Source organism: Colletotrichum abscissum (assembly GCF_030869225.1).
Source record: "Colletotrichum abscissum strain IMI 504890 chromosome Unknown Scaffold_61.1, whole genome shotgun sequence".
Classification (NCBI taxonomy): domain Eukaryota; kingdom Fungi; phylum Ascomycota; class Sordariomycetes; order Glomerellales; family Glomerellaceae; genus Colletotrichum; species Colletotrichum abscissum.
Genome location: NW_026850505.1, coordinates 110,160 through 132,055, shown reverse-complemented (window position 1 = coordinate 132,055; position 21,896 = coordinate 110,160). Strand labels below are relative to the sequence as shown.

Below are 21,896 nucleotides of genomic sequence, written 5' to 3'. Positions count from 1 at the left end.
GGTAGCGTGGTACTCGAATTGAGAGTGATTGTGAAGAGGACCTTGATATACCGGTACCGTGGTTACGGGACAGATTTCACCAGGTTGACGGCCCGCTACTTTGATCTTTTGCAACGGTCATGCGGGTTCCTGGGAACTGTGGAACAGAGGGTCGGGGGGCTTGGATAGTCGAAGGTGTATGCTCAGGGAGTGATCAACACTTTTTGGCGTCGACGACGACTCAGATGTACAGTGCCTCCGCCATGCATTGCCTTGATGTAGGGTAGAATCAGTAATAGTCCAAAGAAGTTGAGATGTTCCGATCAAAAGTCTAATTGACTGTCACAGCCTTTTCTTGGTGGTTGACACCAGGCGTGCTCATTCTCTAAGCCAATATTCTGAGAGCACATTGCAAAGAATTGAGGCTTTTCACAGTGTCAGTCGCTCAACCAGGTTTTTCAATTATACTTCGTCTAGACCGAGGTTTGGTCGACTACAAAGGTTGACGACGTTCGGAGATAGCATCGCATCAACCATTCTGTCCCAGCCCTAGAACCCATCTCCGTTACCTTTTGATTCAACCTTGGTGATCGTGTATTCCTTTGATAGATATATAATAGACAGATGTCCCTCGTCTTGGCAGTCTTATTCTCTTCTATCTCCTATCCACAACCCATCTCTGCTTCACTATATCGGCATATGCCAGTTCCCAACTTCCCATACAACCAACAAGCACTCGCTTCTCTTCAAACTAACCTATTGTCGTCTCATAACTCTACTCTCTAAACCCACTCTCTTCTCACTACCTTACTCTCTTTTCTAAATTTCTCTTCACCTCTCATCATCCACCAACCGTAGTCATGTATACCACCATGAATACACAGACCGCCACCGCCGCCCAGCTCTCTCATTGGCGTCGTCAATACGGCACCAGTTGGTTTGACGGCGCCGATGAGAGTAGCGGGGACTACGACCTGTGCGCGGTCGAAGACGAGGAAGAGGACGAGAACGAGAGATGGTGGGAAGAAGACTCCTCTGCTATCGAGGACGAGGACGAGGAAGAGGACGAATGCGACATGGTGCAGGATGTCGTACCTGAGGAACTTAAGCAACAGAAGCTTGGTGTCCCTAGCATCATGCTCACCACTACCGAGGGAAACGTCTTCTTCGGCAATGCTATCCCAGAGGGAACATGGTGCACCGAGTCCCGTGAGTCCCTGGATCTGCGCACAAAACACATCAACAACGCAGAGACGTTCCTCTGCCCAGGCGACTGGAGACAGCTCCGCAACGCCTACCGCCTGTGGCAACAGCAGGAGTATGACCAGCGGATGGAGCAAAATTTGGAGCTGGAGCAAGAACGACAGCAAAAGGAAAAAGAAGAGGCCGCATTACGCGAGCACCAACAGCTCTACGCGCCCCTGATCTTCCTCACGACCCCCGACGGCGACATCCTCGCGGGCGACGAGATCCCAGAGGGACAACGAGCCCAAGAGCCCTGCGAGGCTCGCCGCAGGAAACAGCAATACGCCGCCAACGCAGAAACGCAACTGTGCCCGGGCAACTGGGAAAAGATCCGCGACGCCAACCGCCCCGAGGAGACGGAAGAAGACGCGGTCCTACACGTCAACCTGCGCGAGGCAGAGGCCGCACTTCCCAAGGGCAGCCGCAGCTGGCAGAAGCGTCTCGCGCGCGTGAACCAGCGCAGCCAGCGGCGCCGGGCGAGACAGCAGGAGCTCGAGGAGGCGGAGCGGCTCTGGCGGCTGCAGAAGGTCCGGGTGGAGGAGTTTGTGGCCGAGAGGAGGGCCAAGGTTGAGGCGCTCGGGAGGATTGGCGCGGCGGGGGATTTCCCTGCGTGGAGTCGGAAGATGGATCGGGAGCAGGGGGAGGCGGAGGAGAGGCTTAGAGTGCTGAGGAGGGAGCTTGAGAAGATGTTTGAGGGGGGTTGTGGGGAGGAAGGTGAGGTTGAGGAATGAGCATATGTTGTCTCTTCCCTCTTCCCTCTTCTTAAGCAGCACAAGTTGCTTCTGGAGGAATAAGCACGAAGCTTCTCTGCTCTCTTCTTGAATATCGCCGTTGTATTCTTCGGGTTGCTATACGGCGAAGATGGCCATGACTTACGGCCTTGGTGTTGGCGTTTAGTTGTTTCGATAAATTGACTACCGCCTTCCCTTTCTCACCTACTCCCATCCATCACCCAATGCCTCTTCGCCATGATTAACGATTAACGTCCATGAAAAGCCTCACCAACATGTAAGCCTTACATGGATTTTGTTTGGAGTTGTCGAAACAAGCATAGATATTGTCGAGCATTTCCCCACGAATCAACTGCTACATCTGCCGCAACACGGTTCGTCTCGTATTGGATGGTTTCTTTAGATTGTCTGTGAGAGGCATCCATTTGTCAAATGTCTACGATGCGATTTGACACTGAGCCTCATCGGAACGAATTGCTTTTGTATGCCATTGCGCAAAACGGCCCACGTGCTATAAAGTCGTCTCAAGTTGTACTTGCATGTACAACAGGTGTATGGTCTGACGCCAGCATAGTAAGCTTGCAAGAAATCTCTACATATAAGGGAGAGACGGGAAGATGACGATGGTAGGCCTCCTCCCTCCTGTACCCCAAAACTCTAAAAGACCGGATGTTCCTCAGGTGGTGTTACACGTATCAGTGCAGGGAATGACAATTCTTCCGAGGCTTCATCCGTTGACCTAGCACCAGGCTGGCTCATCAACTTGCACCGATACTAGTGCTTGATATGTTCGTTCTCGCAGTGGTTATCTTCTTCATCCACTGCCTCGTCCCAACTCGACCCTTCAGTAGCCTGGGACAGTGAGACGACGTCAGACAGCCAAGCTCATCGTCGATCCAGGGTCCCGGGATGTCTTGGCAGAGCGTCAGTATCCGGAGAATGCGGGGGAGGCGAAGCGTTCGTTTGCTGTTCGAGCAGGACCTTAAACCACAAGCAGCATGGAACAGCAAACACACCAGACCCCCCCGCTTGATTCGATTGTTTGTCAGACCCCATTGCAGTAGTTTCGCTGCTCGGTGGTGATGTTGGCTGCCACTCGCGTGACTGATATGCATGACGAGAACATTGAATATAGGTACCCACGTATCGAAGGTAAGAAGGGAAAGGAAGAGGACCCCACATTCACGCCGGTCCAGGGTCCCCACTAAGAGCACTGAAGAAAACCCGACCGATCGACCGAGCGGCCAATCCGCGTCGGCCGGCTCCCAACGTCGACCGGGGTGGCAAGCGCCAAATGGGAAGCGCCCCTTCCGTGCCCCTCACGCCGTCTTTTACGGCCTTCCCACCATCACAGGTAGGTACGGAAGGAACCCATCACCTCACTCCTGCCTGCATTTCATCGTCCGATTCGGCACCTGTTTCGCGTACGGAAGTAACGTGCTTTTCTTCGCTTCCGCCTCCTACCATACACACACCACCACCCTAACACCCCCAGACACCCCAAGACAACCTCACTTTGGACGACCACACCCACTTCGGGAGTTGCAAAACCTCGTCCATCCCCGGATCTTCCAGCTCGTTCCTGCCACCCTGGTCCCCTTTTGGCTCTTCCCCGCCAGCCACTGCGCAAGCGCGTCACAACAACCTCAGCTACGTTGACTTGGTACGCTGATACTGCGTACACTGTCACGAAGCGAGCAATCAGAAAGTCGCGTGGTTCGATTTTTGGCACCGACCGTGTAGACGACGGGACCTTTAAAGACAGACTTGGTCGCACACCCCACCGTCTGAAGACACGCCACTTTTTGGATCGTCTTACACCAAGCTTGTCTACTTTGCCTTACCTCTCATCAGGTAGGCCCAAATCTTGATCCCTTCCTCGCTTGAAACACAAGCCCCGAGCTTCTTTTCTGGCTCGGCTCTGTTCCTTCACATATAAAATCATATACGATTTCCACTTTTCCATTTCCTATCTCTACCCCGCCACTACGACGACAATGGCACCCGAAGTACTTCAGCAATTTGCCGTAGGTGGAGGACTCCCAGTAACCAAGATGCAGGATCCGAAAGAGAGGTTTTATCACCATTTTCAAGAAGAAGTCATCGGTACGTTGGCCCCGTAAAACAAGGACCGAATGGTCGTCTGATGTTTTCTGGGCCGTATACTAACAAAGAACCCCGCACCCAGGTCTACAAGAGCAGATCGACAATGTGAGCTCCATATCTCAGGTCGGTGGTGAGAGGCAGGACGCCATTGATCACATCCTGGCCGGTATATCGAATCTCTCCAACGAAGTCGCCGACGCTTCCGACTATGTTCCCTCGTATGACCAGCGGAACTACGCCCAGGTGGGTTTGAATCCATAACTTACTCAGGCTTCCTATTACATCTCGTTGACACCTCTTTACTTAACAGGCCGTCAAAGCTCTCACAGACAAGTTGAATGAGACCACGGCAAAGCTGGCCCCGCGTTCCCGCTTCCAGTTCAAACCTCGCGGAGCCAGCTCAGCAACAACATCAACCACCAATGGCCCAGCCGCGCCCAAAATTGACCCCCGTCTCATTGTAGGGGCAAGCCTTGCCGACCCCTTCCCCCCATCCCACGGCGGTCCGGTCACCGCTCCCCCCTGCTCCTCCGTAACCCAGGCCGCCACGGAGACGGACTCAGACGGCCTCGGCGATCTCCCCAACTTCCCAAAGAACTACAACGAGGAAATGGCCCGCCCCAGCGCCACCAAGGTCCGGAAACCCAGCTTCTCTACCGCAAAGGACATTGCAATTTTCGGCCAAGACGGCCTGCACATCATCCTCCCGTCCTCGGCGTCGAGGGCGACGAGTTCGGGCCGCTTGACCGATCTGAAAGGGTGTGTAGTGGACATGTCCATCGCGCTCTCGGGCCACACCTCGTTTGCGAACCTGGCGCTCAAAAACGTCGAGAGGAGTCTGATTGTTGCGGGAAACGTGGCTGGGCCGGCCCATATCACGGGTGTGTCGGATAGTATCATTGTCGTTTCTGCGCGGCAGGTGCGCATCCACGAGTGCAGGAACGTTGATATTTATCTGCACTGCTCGAGTCACCCGATTATCGAAGATTGTTCAAATATGCGCTTTGCGCCGTTGCCGCCTAGCTTTGTAAGTAAACCCTTACTCGTCCATACTTCTTTTCCTCACCCCTCCCCGCCTTTTTTTTTCTTGAGATATCAGCCGCTGACTGCCGAGCAGGACACCACAGAAGACCCCACCAAGAACCAGTGGGACCAAGTAGACGACTTCAAGTGGCTCAAATCAGAACCCAGTCCGAACTGGAGCATCTTGCCCGAGGAGAAGAGGCTGGCCGAGGAGATTTGGACAAAGGTTGTGCCGGGCGAGCGCGGCAAGGATTTGCACGATATCCTCAAGGCGGTCGGGGTCCAGAAGCATTGAAAATCGGATGGAACATGCTGTACATCGACGGGATGCGGGAAAATGAGAGGTCATCGCTACTTGCAGAAGTTTCCTGGGTCGAATCCTGGTTTGGAGTTTCAAGGAAGGCGGTTTTGCTAGGTATCGCGAGGGATGCATAATATGTTTTGGCGCAAGAAAAACAGCGTCCTCTTCTGTCCAAAATTTCTTCGTTTGGTGGTTCGCATATCGGGGTATCATAATAATTCACTCTGGCAAAAACTTTTCGTCCCAATCTCTCTCCCTCTCCTCTTGCATTCGTTCTCCTTCGCAACTTCTCGCTTGAAGTCTTCTTCCATCGCACGTGTTCCATCCTTCGCATCACTCAGTCTCCATCTTATCCCCCCTCCCGCCCTCCTCATGCCCAAACTTCACACCCGCCTCCCTCAACCGATCCAACACCTCACGCTGCATCCGTATCCTCTCCTCGAGCTCCTTGATCTCCTCCTCCTGTTCCTCAACGGTCCGTTCCATATCCGGGAGGGTACGCATCTGCGTGCGGGCGCGCTGCAGCTTGTGCTTGAGGGCGTCGGTCTGCGCGGGGACGTCTTTGAGGGAGAGCGGCGCGTTGGGGCTGGCGGCACCGCCGGCGGCGGAACCGAGAGGGTTGGGTGTGGCGCCGGCGCCGGCTGGGGTTGCGCCTGTGGTGAGGCCGCCGCCGATGGAGGAGGAGGAGGAGCCCGAGGTTTGGATTGCGGTTCGGAGGCGGGTTAGGATGCCTGTTAGTTCGGTGAGGGTGTCGAGGGCGTCTGGGGAGAGGGTTGGGGGTAGTTCGAGGGGGTGAGGCGGCATTTTGGTGGTTCGGTTTGGCTTGGTCTCGGGGTCTTGTGTGAACGGAGAGGAGACGTTATGCGTTGTTGACAGAAGTGTGGTGAGAAGTGTCGGTGAAACGGGTGATTTGTGGAGAGGTATCGGGCTATTCTCAGCCTCGCGGTAGGTGCGTGACGGAGAAAGGATGGTCGTTGGCTGCGTGCTCGAGGCTTGGAAAGTCAATTGACGGGGAGATGGAGGCGTAGGTACAGTACCCAGGTGGGATGAGATGAGGTGAGGTGAGGTGAGGTGAGAGAAGCAGTTGCTCGGTGAGGTCCGTCCGCGTCCAGGGTCGTGTCAAGCTGGAACGGCAAGGGCCAAGGGCCAAGGGAGGGGGGAAGCTCCGCCGGGGCAAGGAGCTTCCACGGGCGTTTTAGCGGCGCGGCGATTGGTAGCTAAAAATTGTTGAAAGTCAACAGAGGGGCAGCCGGGCAGCCCGCACCGTTTCTGACGGAGTTGGCACTGTACTTTCGACGGAAGAAACGGTTGTGTGGACAGTGTGATTACGGAGTGCCACGGCACGGATCTATTATCGGCGATACTATGACATAAACCCCCACCAAACCACCGACACCGATAAAACAACCCAGGCGCCGGGAAAGCTCACTGTACCTAAGAAAAGGTGGTACATTGGCTGATTCAATCAAATCTCCTCAACCAGCCTGGCACTTCTCTCACCACCACCGCCGTCGCCGTAAATAAAAGTCTCCATCTCCCAGAACAGAAAAAATCACGCACTTCCTAGAACTCTGCTTTCATCCATATACCCCCTTCTGTAAAGAAACTGCTGCACAGAAAATAACCTAATTCACCATGGCCAAGACCGACCAGAAGGCCTGCCTGAGTACGTCCAAAGATCTCCCTCCAGACCCTCCGTGCCCCTCGTCGAAGCCCCGCGGTGATGGAGATGGCGGTGGTGTGAGTGTTGTCGAGGCTGGCCACCAAAACCACCAGAACGCGCCGCCAGCAGAAACAGTCCCCTCGCCTCTCCCGCAACCGCAACTAATTCCCAAACCCAATCCCGATTACATCCTCACCCTTGCCTACATCATCCTCTATCTCCAAGTCGGCTGGCTAATCTTGTGGATCTTGCGCTCCTACAGTCGTGATTGATGGCTGGGGCGTGCCCGGCGCCGACTCCCCCAAGGATGGCGACGCCATCACCAACGCAAAGACCCCCGTCATGGACGACTTTGCCCAGAGCAAGACCGGATACTGCGAGCTCGACGCCTCCTCCATTGCCGTCGGCCTGCCCGAGGGTCTGATGGGTAACTCGGAGGTCGGTCACCTGAACATTGGCGCCGGCCGTGTCGTCTGGCAGGACGTCGTGCGCATCGACCAGACCATCAAGGAGGGCAAGTTCGCCGACAACGAGGTCATTAAGAAGACCTTTGAGGGTGCCAAGAACGGCAACGGCAGACTGCACCTCTGCGGTCTCGTCTCCCACGGTGGCGTGGTGAGTTCCAGCCCATCTTCCAGCCCAAGATTCATGACCGTCTAACACACAACCCTCCCAGCACGCCAAGCAAGAGCATCTCTACAACCTCCTCAAGGCCGCCAAGCAGTACGGCGTCCCCAAGGTCTACATCCACTTCTTCGGCGATGGCCGTGACACCGACCCCAAGTCCGGCGCTGGCTACATGGAGGAGCTCGTCAAGACCGCCAAGGAGATTGGCATTGGTGAGATCGCCACCGTCGTCGGCCGCTACTACGCCATGGACCGTGACAAGAGATGGGAGAGAGTCCAGATCGCCCTCGACGGCTTGATCAACGGCAAGGGCGAGGAGAGCACCGACCCCGTCAAGACCGTCAAGGAGCGTTACGCCAAGGGCGGTGACAAGGACAAGGACGAGTTCCTGACTCCCATCATTGTCGGCGGCGACGAGGGCCGCATCAAGGGTGAGCATCTCTCTCCCCAAAACCCCAAACTTCATAACTAACAGAAACCCCAAGACGACGACACCGTCTTCTTCTTCAACTACCGCTCCGACCGTGTCCGCCAAATCACCCAGGTGCTCGGCGACGTCGACCGCTCCGTCCTCCCCGACTTCAAGTTCCCCAAGATCAAGAACCTCGTCACCATGACCCAGTACAAGGCCGACTACCCCTTCGAGATCGCCTTCAAGCCCCAGCACATGGGCAACGTCCTCGCCGAGTGGCTCGGCAAGCAAAACGTCGAGCAGGTCCACATCGCCGAGACGGAAAAGTACGCTCACGTCACCTTCTTCTTCAACGGCGGCGTCGAAAAGGTCTTTGCCCTCGAGACCCGCGACGAGTCCCAGGACCTCGTCCCCTCCAACAAGTCCGTCGCCACCTACGACCAGGCCCCCGAGATGTCGGCCGACGGCGTCGCCGACCAGGTCGCCAAGCGTCTGGCTGAGCAGAAATTCCCCTTTGTCATGAACAACTTTGCGCCCCCGGACATGGTCGGCCACACGGGCGTGTACAAGGCCGCCGTCGTCGGCGTCGAGGCCACGGACAAGGCCATTGGCAAGATTTACGAGGCCTGCAAGAAGGAGGGCTACGTCCTCTTCATCACCGCCGACCACGGCAACGCCGAGGAGATGAAGTTCCCCGACGGCAAGCCCAAGACGTCGCACACCACCAACAAGGTGCCCTTCATCATGGCCAACGCCCCCGAGGGCTGGAGCCTCAAGAAGGAGGGCGGTGTCCTGGGTGATGTTGCGCCTACCGTCTTGGCTGCGATGGGTCTGCCCCAGCCTGAGGAGATGACTGGCGCGAACCTGTTGTCCAAGGCATAAACGCATTTGTGTTATTTCTGTGTTTTGGGTTGGGGCGGGATGTTGTCGGCTGACGGCGGAGTTGAGGTGAGGGTGTGTCTTTGGCGAGCGGTTTTCATAGGGGAGAAACAAAAGTTGAGACTCCGAGAGTGAGGAGTACCGGCGTGCTGTAAAGGATTATGATGACAATAGACAACCCTAGAGATAAGAAAATGAGAATACGCTTTGATGACATGAATGGTTCTGCATTACGTTCACCCACTTATTGAAGTCGAACGCGCAGCGGGTTCTTTATGGCCAAAGACCCCGCCGGAGGGTTGTCATACAGAGATCTCACGTTCTTTCAGCAAAACAAGTCCCTGATTCAGCTTCCAAATAAGCCGTTACCATTCTAATTTGTTTGGTAGAAGGCCAGGTGTCAACTAATGATGAACAAAAAGAAATATTCTGGTGGTATTCATCTCAGTCTCATACCTATGGACACGAACCAAGAAACCCCTATTCCTGCTTCGCCAATCTTGTATATCTACTACCCCTAAAAAGCCCAACGCACCATACTAAGAAACACCTCGATCCTCTATTTGAATCTCCACTCAACATCCTCCCATCCAGCCCGCCTCGAAAGAGTCGCCTTGCTAGACTTGCTTCCATAAATCGGCGACCGCAGACCCGAAGTAGAGAAGGGCATCTCATGATCCGGTACCTGCACGCCCTCGAGCTCGAACCCGACAGCCAAGCACGCCACCGCGCCCAACAACTCGGCAAACGCAAAGTTGCGGCCGGGGCAGAGGTGCTTGCCGCCGCCGAACGGCACAAACGACTCCTTTGTGCCCTTGGCAATGTCGGGCGTGTTCTTGAGCCACCGCTCCGGGTTGAACTCGTCGCCGTCCTCGCCCCAGACGGGCTTCTTGTGCATCACGGACGCGCTCCACTGCACCTCGACGCCCTCCTTGAGGAGGTACTGCCTCCCCGTCTCGTGGTCCGTGATGGTCGTGTCCTTGCTCGTGACGGTCCGGCTGCCGGTGACGGTGTTCTCCGAGCGGAGCGTCTCGCGGTAGCACGCGACGACGTAGGCGCACGACTTGCCCAGCTCCGTGACGTCGATGGTGGCGACGCGTCTCCCGCCCTCGGCGGTGACGGCCAGCGCGGCCGAGGACTCGACCTCCTCCCGGACGCGGGCGAGGTATCTGGGGTTGGCGAAGACGTTGACGATGAGCCAGAACATGGAGGGCGCCGTGTTGACGGTCGAGGCGGCGGGGAGGGAGTCCATGGCGCCGAGCATGACGTCCGAGAGGCCGAAGCCGCGCCAGAACTCGGCGCGGCCGCGGATGGTGGCGGAGACGGTCGGGCCCTGGTCCATCTTGCGCATGTAGTAGCCGACGAGGCCCGTGACGATCTTTTTGCGGGCTTCGAGGGCTTTGCCGGCGATGATTTTGGAGATCCAGCCGTATTGCATCTTGCCCATGCCGCTCTCGTATGTCCTGCGCCGAGAATGTTAGCTACACACTGACAGGGAGAACAGAAGAAAACGCCAGGGTAAAGAGAACGGAATGAAAACGTACCAGATGGCATCAACCAGCTCCAAATTGTTAAACGGGCTATGCTCGCCATACAAAGCCCTCGTCGTCGCAACGCCAATCAACCCACGAGCCCAGTAAAACACGTCATCAATCTTTTCGGGGCTTCCGGGCTTCACCTCGTTGAAGCGGCCGCCAATGTAGTCGAGGGCGCTCAGGTTCAGCTTGAGCAGGTTCTCGCCGGACAGGGCCGAGATGGTGACGCGGGAGATCTCCTCGACGGCGTTCTCCTTGACGAGGCGGTGGGTGATGTCCGGGTTGATGCCCATGGCGCGGCCAATCTCCTCGATGCGGGCGCCGAACTCGAGCGTCTTGTTGCGCATGGCGCTCTGGACCAAGGGCGCGCTGTTGATGACGTACATTTTCTTGCCGAGGACGGGGATGGTGCAGATGGGGAGCTTTGTGCGTTTACTGCATGTAGAGAGATTTGGCTGTTAGTGATGTATCTTTGCCATGATGCTCTTCATGAGGTCCCGCCTGTGAGGGGCGTTTCTAGAGCGTCTAAAGCGTTGAGAGGTGTCGTTCGACTTACGCCAGCTTCTCGTAGACACCAGGGTACGATGTGTTCACGGTGATCCAGTGGCCGATGATGGGGAGAAGGCCCTTGACGACGGGGGGCTCGCGGGGATCAACGGGCGCGGCGACGAACTTGTCAATGACCATGAGGATCGTGACGACGAGGGCCACGGCAGAGGCAATCAGCTTGACGGAAGATGTCGAGCTGAAGCGCTCCAACAGCGTAGCGACCGCGGTCGCGGCGGCGCTCGAGGAATCCGCCATGGTCGCGAGGCGAAAGAAGAAGAGATCAAGCTTCTGTCGAAAGGAAAAGTGGGAGCTGTGTCAAAGGGGTAACAAGCTCACTATGAAGGCGGGTAGGGTAGGGTAAGGTAGGTGAAGTGAAAAGTATCGCTGTCTCGTCGTCCGGCAGTGGGAGACGTGCCTCGTGGTTTTATATAAGTCGTTCGACTGCGTTTCGCCCAAACCCTTCGCTTCCCTTGGCCCCCCCTCCCTCCACCTCCTCGGACTCTACATCCAAGCCGTCTCATCAAAACATAGGGTGACAGGTACAGGTCTTGTTTAACGAGGCACGGTTCAGACGAGCTTCCCTAAACCTTCTTTTCGCATATGTTACTCGCACTGCCCTTGCCTTTTGCTCGTTTTCCCGTCCATGAGTAGGAAACTAGGTAGCTTAAGCAAGCGGGGGATCCTAGAGCTCGGCGAAAGGGGGGTAGGATTACGATTTCCCGCCCTGCCATTGGGCGTTATCTTCGAGACGGCAATTCTAATTGCTCAGGCTGTCCGCGTATAACCAAAGATATGCAGAAGAAGGTGCCCATACATGTGGCCGCAGCATGACATTGGCGTGTGTCTCGCGAGCAATATCTTGCAGGAGTCAGGGACAGGTAGGTTGAGGGGGAGCTATCCGTCAAGCTTGGGATCATCGCCAAGCTCTGGGCCGAACCAGCATTAGGCGGGAAAAAGCGTTTTGTTAATTCCCCGCGCGCCAATGAAACTACAGAGGCCTATAGACTGCCCCGGTCTCGGTTTCGGTTCCGCATTGCCAGGGGGGTGTTTAACGAAGCGATCCCGAGTCTGCCTCGTTCCAATTGTAAAGTTGTAACAGAACACAGCACAGCACAGGCTGCACGGCAAGCTGTGGTTTTTGGCTCGTACAGCGGTACGAAATGTGAGCTTTATAGTTTGGATGGGGTTGAAGAATTGACGTATAAGAAAGCGATAGCTGAATCCTGGAGTATGAGTGAATATTGAAAGTTGCATCTCTAAACCGCTGCATCATCCCATTTCAAGACCGACTCGCCGTAATTCCAGTACACTTCCCAGCCCCCTTCTCAAATTCTCCCTAAGTAAATATCATCATGGCCAGTGTCGAAGGACTCCGCGTAATCGTAGCCGGCGCAGCAACAGGCGTCGGCGCCGGCACCGCAAAGCTCCTCGCCGCCCGCGGCGCCAAAGTCGTCGTCGCCGACATCAACATCTCGGCCGCCAAACAGGTCGGCGAGGAAATCACCGCGGCCGGCGGCAGCGCCCTCGTCGTCGAGTTCGATCTCTCGGACGAGGAGTCCATCAAGAACCTGATTGCCCAGGGCACCGAGTGGCTCGGCGGCGGGCTTGACAGCCTGCTCAACATCGGCGCCGACCTGAGCCCTCAGAACCTGGGCAACGACAAGTCGGTGCTCGATATGGACGCCGCCGTGTGGCAGCGCACGTTTTTGGTGAATACTACGGGGTATGCTCTTACGACCAAGTATGCGCTGCCGCATTTGAAGGCGGCTGGCGGGGGCACGATTATCAACATTTCCAGTGTAAGTCGCTCTCCTCTCCCCAGCGATTTTGCAGCAAACGTATGAGGAAAGTCAGAAAGCTGACTGAGTTAAAGATGGGCGGCCACTACATGGGCACACCGGAGCCGATTCGCGTAGCCTACGCAGCCTCAAAGGCCGCCGTGCACGCCCTCACCCGGCACACGGCAGCAACCTACGGCCCGGACAACGTCCGCTGCAACACCGTTGCTCTCGGCCCCATCCTCACGGCCGCCCTCGAGAGGGGCATCGCCGCCAGCCCGGCCATGCAGGAGGGCCTGAAGAGGGTCCCCCTCCGGAGACTGGGTAAGCTGGAGGAGGTTGGCGCGCTGTTGGCGTTTATGATTTCGCCTGATGCGGCGTACATTACTGGTGATATTTGGTCCATCAACGGTGGAACTCACGTCATGACGTATTAGTGAAAAAAGTACCTATAGTCTAAGCAGGTGATTATGTATAAAGTTGAAAGCTCATTTCGCGTTTGCCATTATGTCTCCCGCGCCTTCAAGATAGAGACTGCCACTCTGGGCCGTCGCCGATTTTGACTTTGATGGGCAATGAAGCAGTTGCGGAAACCACTTTTTTGAAAGCGAATCACCCCGGTCTATTGACTTTCTGCCTCTCGAGCTAGAGAGTAATACTGCCCAGATGATGAAACTCAAATACAGAGTCACGATATCAGAAGTGGTACGAGCTAATTGCGACGTTGAGGATCCAAACAAGTTGAACCTCATGTTCAAGGTGATGTCGCGAAGTATAGTCTATAGCGGAAAAGGTGACGTGCCTCGTACGATACTATCCGCGTATTACATAGCACAACGTTAAATGAAACTTGAAGCTCGACCAATAGCGACCCTGTCAGTCGTACAGACTAGGTAATCGAAACAACCTAAGAGACCCGTAGGTTGTAGTCGTAGACGGCGCAGTGGAGTTGTCTTTAGTCTAATAGTCCTGTATAGGGACTTGCGCGGACACACGCGATGAAAGAGAATCTCCTGCAATGACACTCACCTCATATGAGGGGACAGCCCTACGAGCAATAGCGGAGATTATCACATGCATCTCATCGTCCCTGGGCTCTGCTGGACCCTAACAGAGTATACTTGTAGAAGAAGGCACGTTTCTGCAAGCTCTCGAGATGTACTTTAACTACCCCGGCTTACACTTGGCTTGCACGGGCACAGGACGGAACATCACCACAGGGCATCGGTCTGTGAAAATTTAGGTCTTCTCTTCCGGATAGCAATGCCTCCCTTAGCTGATGATCACCGGGAACTCAAGACAAGAGCTAGATCACCAAACCATTGAAAGACCAGTAAAGCTACCTTACCCGGGAACGCTCGCTGCTTTCGCCTCGGGAGAAAATCTGCTAGATTGCAAGGTTAGGCTTTCAAATAGATGCATTGTGTTTGATAGCCAACAGCTCACTGAGTATCAATGACAATATTATTGAGAGAAGAGTGACTAGCTATCCAATCCTTGGTCACGCTATCGCCGCGTCAGATCCATTTTCTAGGGAGACAGCTCGTTGTGCAGAGCCCAATCACCCCCCAAGGATCGCGACGAAATGAAAGTCTCCGTCGAATCCTTACAATGATAGCGACAACGCTTTCTCTTCCATTCTCTTTAGAAACTAGGAATAGTCTGGGAGTTTTCCCGCGTGTGCTTGCAGCAGACTGTGACAGACGGTCCGGTAGTGCCATCCCGCTATGCTGCGTCACTTAGACGAGAAGAAACGCGACTTCGGCAAGTTCAGGAGCGTGAAGCCTTCGCCTCAATTTCGAATCCAGCTCCTCGATATCGTCAGCGTTATCTCCCCAGCCATGCGCTTCGTCGCCCCAAGTCATGATGCCATCAACATAACAGCTTCCGACCATTGTGAACCGGTGTACGCCTTTGATGCTTTCCATCTGATGAACCCTCGAAGATTCGGTACAGATCGTTCCGAAGTGTTTTCGTAACATATATGGCATAAGCCCGCCTTCAAGAACGCAGAGCTCATCTCCCACGCACATGCTGCCTGGGCCTAGCCCAATTTGGCCTCGATCTGTAACGAATAATCGGTTTCCGGCGGCCATAGTCCGAACGGTGTCCTCCATCCATGAAGTACCCTCCGGCTCGGTCCACTCTAGAAGATCATAATCCTTTGGTAAACAGGCGATTTTATACGATTCATCGGTATCCAAGTCATCATTCCACTGATGTTGGTCGCCGTCAGGTACTGTTGAAGCTTCAAATCGTAAAAGCGACCCTCCTGTTGAGGGAATGGCATCAACTGTGTATCCGTCTGGACAAGCTGCGACCGCACTATAGAAGTCTTCTAGGATATTCTGATCACGGCTCACTCGCATGAGCGCACCTGCGTATTGTCCGAAGGCCCAGTAGGAGAGTTCTCGCCGTTCGTCAAGGTCGAGTGTGCGGAGGGAGCCGTCATCGTCACTGAGGACCTGCATAGACATGGAGAGGCAGGTTGCAACGGCCTCGAGGAACGATTCTCGATGGTTTTGCCGCCCTTGTTTCCTTCCGTAAAAGGCCTGAACCTGGGCAATGGCCTGGCCAACGTTTGAGAGATCACTGCGAATGACCTGGCTGGTATGGTCAACGACGCCGCAAGATACGCCTTTCAGAATCAAGGCAGACTGCTGTCTGTGCTCTTCAAACGGCGGGCTCGAGGTATATTTGATCATAGTGGGGAGGAAATGAATAGGCTTCCATTCGGCTATGTCGTCATTGAGCAGGCCTTCGAGGTGTTGTCGTGGAAACATATTCTCAGTTCGACCCTCTAAATTCAACGGGTAGTGGGAAAATCGTGCACGACTTGCGTTGAATCCCAAGGACGCTTCCTCTTGGAGACGATACCGTCTCTGATTGAAACCAGAAGCCATGTGCTCGGAAGACCAATCTGGCACCCAAGAAGGAATATCGATACGGCTCTTGGAAAGCAAGTCTGGTGTCGTCATCCAGAGCAGACCGGTATGGCGGATAATCTCGAATGTTGCGTGAGAGAAGAGCTCACTGACATCATCCTCGTAATTAGCCTGGATACTCAGCTGGTTGTGTAGAAATGGCCGTTTCGATTTCATGTCCTCAGCAAGCTTGAGGAGAGCGAAGATCTTGTCTCGCGGCTCCGAGGATTTGCGATGGCGAAATCTTCTGAGAAGCCACAGCAGAGAGCTGCTTGTAGTTGCTCCGACGATTGTCTCCTCTTCCTCCTCTCTCAAGCGGCGAGCAGGACTGATCGCATCTACTCTGCCGGCCAAGAAGCGCACAACTCTGATCAGCTCTGGATGTTTGATCTTGGGTGACTGCAAGTGCATTTGGGCTGACTCGACGTAGTGAAACGGAAGCAAAGCACGGCCGTAAGCCATAGTGAGCCGTCGAGCGACGCAGGCCTCTTGAACAATCCACATCCGACTCCACCAGTCGCTTATCGCAAAAAGCCGCATCCTTTCGATGATCACTTGTAGCTGCGACTCACTGAGGTTTCGTTCTATGTCGTGACTGTTGAAGTATAACAGCGCAAAGAGGCTGTAAAGACACAAGATCTCTTCATGTTCCGTGAGCGATCCGGGCTCAGAATTCTTCAGCGTATCCCAGTGCTTCTCGCATGTGTGATCCGAAGTCGAGATATCCAGATTCCCGAGATCAGTCAAGGGGTTCTCTCCCAGTTTCTCAAAACGACGTGAGTAATCCTTGCGGCTTCGATCTAGGCCATCTCCAACGTAGGCTGTGACTTCAGTGGCCGAGCCGAAGATGTCGTGCATCGAGCCAACTTGGTGACCCTTTTCTGCAGCATCATCTTGGTCGATGCATATCGAGTCCACCCAGAGAGTAATTGGTTCTATCTGCCTTCGGACAGCACGCAAGGCTCTATCCAAATTAAATGTGATCTTGTGGATCTTGCCGTTGACGGTGATCTGGTTTGACCGCTTCGAACTCCCCCATGCATAAGATAAGGCTTGGTACTTATGATTTCGATCGGCCACATATAGCCTAGATTCGAGGCCGTCGAGCCATTCTCCCGGAAAAAGCTGAATTAGTCGAATCTCATTGAGAGCAAGTTTCTCGCTGTACGTGAACACCGACAACATGTGAACCAAGCAAGTGATGAACAAGCCCCTCTAGTGACTAAAGAGATGGTCGAGGACTAGAATACTGATAGAATGGCTGAAGAAGGCGATGGAATAGGCAGACACGGGAGAGGGAGCCAAGTCAGCCTGCATCCCGCGAGCCCGCTGATTGGCGTGAGAACATTCTTTCGAACTACCTTGACCAGCTTTAGACGCATGCCTTGTCAACCATCTCCAGAGTAAGCGCCTATATAAAAACCTGTCATAGTTAGCATATCCAGAATGACGGTATAGCAAGAGTTCGGTATAGCATGGATCCTCGCAAGATGGGCTCGGTTATCAACGATCGATCCCTCGTAAGTCGAGAAATTGAGAACTGTTGATGTTGAATCTGCGCCTGGGTTTTGGCGGGGAAGTGGCAGGGGTCGAGAGTACCCCTCCTCAATTACATAATCCAGCTCAAGTAAGGCAGCCACACCTTGGTCCGTGCCCGGGGAACATCACGAAAGGCTGCAATAATTTTTTGGAGCTCCAGAAGCTTCTTGGGCCACGAACAGCACAAGTACAGCCTCTCCCCGCGACGATATACGAACCCCGAACATACCGCCGAGTGTTATCCCTACCGCTGTACTCGTCGCATCAAAATAATCGCCCACAATGTCGTTCGGAGGCCAGACCCCGACCATTATTGTCCTGAAAGAGGGTGCGCTACCCCACCGCCTTCCCCTTGCCGACCTGGAAACTGTGACTGACGAGCATGTTGCGCAGGAACCGATACCTCTCAGGGCAAGGGTCAGATCATCTCCAACATCAACGCCTGCTTGGCTGTCCAGGCCACGATCAAGTCTACTCTCGGTCCCTATGGAGGTGACCTCTTGATGGTCGATGCCAACGGCAGACAGACTATCACCAACGATGGAGCTACTGTTATGAAGGTTGGAAGGACCGCAAGGACTGTTTGGGGAGACTCGGGCATACTGACGCGCATATAGCTCCTCGACATCATTCACCCCGCAGCCCGAATCCTCGTCGATATCGCGAGATCACAAGATGCTGAGGTCGGTGACGGCACAACGTCCGTCGTCGTCTTGGCTGGAGAGATCCTGAAGGAGATCAAGGAGCACGTCGAGCAGGGCGTCAGCTCCCAGGTTATTATCAAGGGTCTGCGGAGAGCGTCTATGATGGCCGTCAACAAGATCAAGGAGATCGCTATCGACACCAACGAGAGCAACAGAAGGGAAACGCTCGGCAAGCTGGCGGCTACCGCCATGACGAGCAAGCTGATTAAGCGCAACACCGAGTTCTTCACAAAGAGTATGTTGGATGCACTCCTCCAGTGACACAAATGCTAATCGGGGGCAGTGGTCGTGGACGCCGTCCTTTCCCTGGACCAGGACGACCTGAACGAGAAGTTGATCGGCGTGAAGAAGATTCCCGGCGGTTCCCTCACCGAGTCACTATTCGTCAACGGTGTCGCATTCAAGAAGACGTTCTCCTACGCCGGTTTCGAGCAACAACCCAAGTCTTTCGAGAAGCCCAAGATTGTGTGCTTGAACGTCGAGTTGGAGCTCAAGGCCGAGAAGGACAACGCCGAGGTCCGTGTCGAGCAGGTGTCCGATTACCAGGCCGTTGTCGACGCTGAGTGGCAGATTATCTACAAGAAGTTGGAGGCTATCTACAAGACGGGCGCAAAGGTTGTGCTCAGCAAGCTGCCCATTGGCGACTTGGCTACCCAGTACTTCGCAGACCGCGACATCTTCTGCGCTGGTCGCGTCACATCCGAGGACATGGAGCGTGTGGTCCAGGCCACCGGTGCCACTGTCCAGTCTACATGCTCAGATATCCTCGCGGAGCACCTGGGTACCTGCGGAAGCTTCGACGAGCGCCAGATTGGAGGCGAGCGTTTCAACTTCTTCGAGGGCTGCCCCGAGGCCAAGACCTGCACACTCGTCCTCCGTGGCGGTGCTGAGCAGTTCATCGCCGAGGTCGAGCGCTCGCTGCACGACGCCATCATGATCGTCAAGCGCGCCATCAAGAACCACACTATCGTCGGTGGTGGTGGTGCCGCCGAGATGGAGGTGTCCGCATACCTCCACCGCTTCGCCGACAAGAACATCCCCCACAAGCAACAAGCCATCATCAAGAGCTTCGCCAAGGCTCTCGAGATCATCCCCCGCCAGCTTTGCGACAATGCCGGTTTCGACGCGACCGACATCCTCAACAAGTTGCGCGTGGAGCACCGCAAGGGCAGCACCTGGGCCGGTGTTGACTTCATCAACGAGGGCATCGCCGACATGATGGAGCGCTTCGTGTGGGAGCCGGCGTTGGTCAAGATCAACGCCATCCAGGCCGCCACTGAGGCCAGTTGCCTCATCCTCGGCGTCGACGAGACGATCCGCAACGAGGAGAGTGCGCAGCCCCAGGCTCCTGGTCAGCAGCTGCCCCCGGGCGCCGCACAGCGCGCTCTGAGAGGAAGAGGACGGGGCATGCCTCGTCGGTAAAGGAGGGGGGTTTATGACCGGGTTAAATGAATGAGAATCAAAAAAGGAAATCAAAATTCAGGAATCGATGAAATGGCGTCTGTATGATACCTAGAACTGGCCCCCAGGGGCTTTGGCTTTAAGAAGTCCGAATAGACTGGGTCATTTGTCGTCTGTCATGAACATATGCTCTCCGACCTTCTGTGTGTGATTTCATCTTGTGTGGTGTAAGCGCGGTATCCAGTTTGAGAAGGCCCAGACCAATCTGCCATGTTGAAGCCTTGACGGGGGTTAATAATGCTGTGAATGTTATGGAGCCGGTCCAATAAAGGTCATTGGCTGTCCCATAGCGTCCATTGGTTCAACTTGAACGAGGTCAGGCAGCTAAAGCCTGGGAGGGTGTTGGACATGCAGGAAAGGCGGTCTTGATTGGCCTCTCCCTATGCGTGGCACCGCACAATCGGCCGTAGTCTTCGATCACGGACAATCGAAACCATTGGGGGTGTTAAAAACGCAGTGAAGACTGTCAAGACTTCGTTGGCTCGGGCTCCAGCTCTGGATAAAAACAGAGCGCCTTGAGAGGGGTTGAAATTGCAGTGCAATAGATGCCTTGTTCGTTTGTTTGTCTATTGCGGCATGTTTTGCATTCGGTCGCCTTTCCAGATCCCACGCGGACAGATCAACGTCACCACATCCTCGAAATGCCCCCTCTGATGTTGTGCATACACATCACAGAAACTTGTTCAACCTATTCTCTATCAAGCTTACTACCGCCTCAGCCGAACTCCTACCTAATCAAGACTGGATTGGCCTGTGGAGACAGTGTCTGGCGGTAGATTAGAACTCAAATCCCGAGACTGATTCGTCCATGCAGACGCTTTCCGTGTAACATCTCAATGAGGTATTCATAAGCTGACCCAGTTGTTTTTGAAAACTCGTCGAGGTGGATGAGAAACGAAACTGATGATCTCTCAAAGTCTCTGAGCTCAGGGCGCTCTCGATTCTACTCGCTAGCAATGCGTCCAACCATAGTATCTCGATAGCTGTAATCTCCTACGTACGAACCTCGAACCTTTTACTGGGTTCGTATCTAGATTTTCAAAGAAATACTCCCAGTCAGGCGCTACCAGCGTTCACATCTAATCCCGCAACATGGCCATCGAGAGCTGTGTAGGTAATAGTACATCACCGTGAAGATACTACTTGACACTGATGACCGGCCAGCTGCTCTCTTCCTCTCTCGGTTGGAATTATCTTGGCGGCATTAAGAAACACAGTGAAGTCGGTCTCGTTAAAGGAGGGGGGGGGGGGGGCCGAAACCTCTGAAAAGGAGCCCGACTGTCTTTCCTGCAAAGCCCTTGTGTGGGCTAAAATTGCAGTGAAGTGTAATATTTGCCTGCCTGCTTCCCATTTCTTCCGGCTGTGGTTGGCGACCAATCGCATCAAAGAGCCATACCCCATCACAATGCAGCATATGAGGTCGAAGTCTTTTCCACAGGGTCATCGGGTGGGTTAAGATTGCTGTGTAAATACCCAGATCTCCGTCGCCCTGGCATGTGGGATACTATCGTATTCAATGCAGCTGTACCAGTCTTGTAACCCTTTCCGCGATGCCATGTCTTCTATCAGAAGTCAAGAGGACGAAGAATTCGAAAATCTTCTTAAGAGGGGAAATAAAGGAAAAGGAAAGGTCAGCAATGGTGAATCGAACAAAAGGTTAGTTTAAGTGCGGCCTCGGACTTATGGATTAATCTATGACTCCCTCCAAATACCCCTCGGCCACGTTCCCCTTGTGCCTCTTATGACAGGAGAGAAGGTGAAAGTGGTCTAAGTACCTCACGGGTGGATGTCACTCCTTCCTTTCCAAGGAGTATTCGAGGACTCGGGTATATTCACAGGAATACCTGGGGTTTCTCGGTGAGTACGTTATCATACCGTACCTCGATATCTTAAGAATCGACATTCAGCAGAATCCGTCAAGCGCTCAAGACGACAATGAGCCCCAGGCACCAAGATACCACCATCTCATCTCGACGGAGGCCTCAAAATCCGAACAAGCTGTCCCATATAAAGATAGAACATGAAAGTCATATATCCATCATGTCCTCCTCACCACCCCGTCGCGAGGGGCCACAGCTGGAATGCACACCCCCAACAGATTCAGCTATACAAGCCCGCAAGCACAATCGTAAGAACCTAGAAGCAGTCAGTCCGACGGCAAGCCGACTAGTTCTCGACGCTGCCACCTTTGCTGAAGATGTTTTGCATTCCAACAGGTGGAACCCCGAGGTCACACGCACCGGCTCCCGTGACGAACTTTTCTTCCGCTCAGGAATGCGATATAAAAGTCGGAGAGAAAAGGAAAAGAAAAGTCCACAGCCGCTGTTGGCGATACATATCGTGTTAGCAGCCACATACGTTGGAAACATTTGTTGCACATTCACAGTCACAGTAGGTCAAGTAGTTTGAAATCCATCCCAAATTCAATTCATCGTATCTC

The 21,896-nt window shown here is 54.3% G+C and overlaps 8 protein-coding genes across 8 annotated transcripts; 5 read left to right on the top strand and 3 right to left on the bottom strand.

The window, feature by feature from the left end:
• Positions 1-851: 851 nt before the first annotated feature.
• CABS01_15051 (uncharacterized protein) lies at positions 852-1,955 on the top strand (the record flags this gene model as incomplete). Its single annotated transcript, XM_060548389.1, has 1 exon — positions 852-1,955. One exon carries the CDS (start codon positions 852-854, stop codon positions 1,953-1,955), a length of 1,104 nt encoding a protein of 367 aa, XP_060392216.1.
• Positions 1,956-3,952: 1,997 nt separating this feature from the next.
• On the top strand, positions 3,953-5,379 carry CABS01_15050 (tubulin binding cofactor C; the record flags this gene model as incomplete). Its single annotated transcript, XM_060548388.1, has 4 exons — positions 3,953-4,061; positions 4,144-4,304; positions 4,372-5,088; positions 5,161-5,379. The coding sequence occupies 4 exons, from the start codon at positions 3,953-3,955 to the stop codon at positions 5,377-5,379; spliced, it is 1,206 nt and encodes a 401-aa protein (XP_060392215.1).
• Positions 5,380-5,718: 339 nt separating this feature from the next.
• CABS01_15049 (uncharacterized protein) lies at positions 5,719-6,189 on the bottom strand (the record flags this gene model as incomplete). The annotated part of the gene is made up of 1 exon (XM_060548387.1): positions 5,719-6,189. One exon carries the CDS (start codon positions 6,187-6,189, stop codon positions 5,719-5,721), a length of 471 nt encoding a protein of 156 aa, XP_060392214.1.
• Positions 6,190-7,020: 831 nt separating this feature from the next.
• Positions 7,021-8,969, top strand: CABS01_15048 (2,3-bisphosphoglycerate-independent phosphoglycerate mutase; the record flags this gene model as incomplete). The annotated part of the gene is made up of 4 exons (XM_060548386.1): positions 7,021-7,051; positions 7,311-7,663; positions 7,725-8,106; positions 8,161-8,969. 4 exons carry the CDS (start codon positions 7,021-7,023, stop codon positions 8,967-8,969), a joined length of 1,575 nt encoding a protein of 524 aa, XP_060392213.1.
• Positions 8,970-9,525: 556 nt separating this feature from the next.
• Positions 9,526-11,305, bottom strand: CABS01_15047 (prostacyclin synthase; the record flags this gene model as incomplete). Its single annotated transcript, XM_060548385.1, has 3 exons — positions 9,526-10,429; positions 10,511-10,936; positions 11,058-11,305. 3 exons carry the CDS (start codon positions 11,303-11,305, stop codon positions 9,526-9,528), a joined length of 1,578 nt encoding a protein of 525 aa, XP_060392212.1.
• A 1,097-nt stretch (positions 11,306-12,402) lies between these two features.
• On the top strand, positions 12,403-13,265 carry CABS01_15046 (uncharacterized protein; the record flags this gene model as incomplete). The annotated part of the gene is made up of 2 exons (XM_060548384.1): positions 12,403-12,849; positions 12,924-13,265. The coding sequence occupies 2 exons, from the start codon at positions 12,403-12,405 to the stop codon at positions 13,263-13,265; spliced, it is 789 nt and encodes a 262-aa protein (XP_060392211.1).
• A 1,302-nt stretch (positions 13,266-14,567) lies between these two features.
• Positions 14,568-16,937, bottom strand: CABS01_15045 (heterokaryon incompatibility protein; the record flags this gene model as incomplete). Its single annotated transcript, XM_060548383.1, has 1 exon — positions 14,568-16,937. One exon carries the CDS (start codon positions 16,935-16,937, stop codon positions 14,568-14,570), a length of 2,370 nt encoding a protein of 789 aa, XP_060392210.1.
• Positions 16,938-17,573: 636 nt separating this feature from the next.
• Positions 17,574-19,417, top strand: CABS01_15044 (T-complex protein 1; the record flags this gene model as incomplete). Its single annotated transcript, XM_060548382.1, has 4 exons — positions 17,574-17,619; positions 17,685-17,851; positions 17,909-18,230; positions 18,279-19,417. The coding sequence occupies 4 exons, from the start codon at positions 17,574-17,576 to the stop codon at positions 19,415-19,417; spliced, it is 1,674 nt and encodes a 557-aa protein (XP_060392209.1).
• Between the last annotated feature and the right edge of the window lie 2,479 nt (positions 19,418-21,896).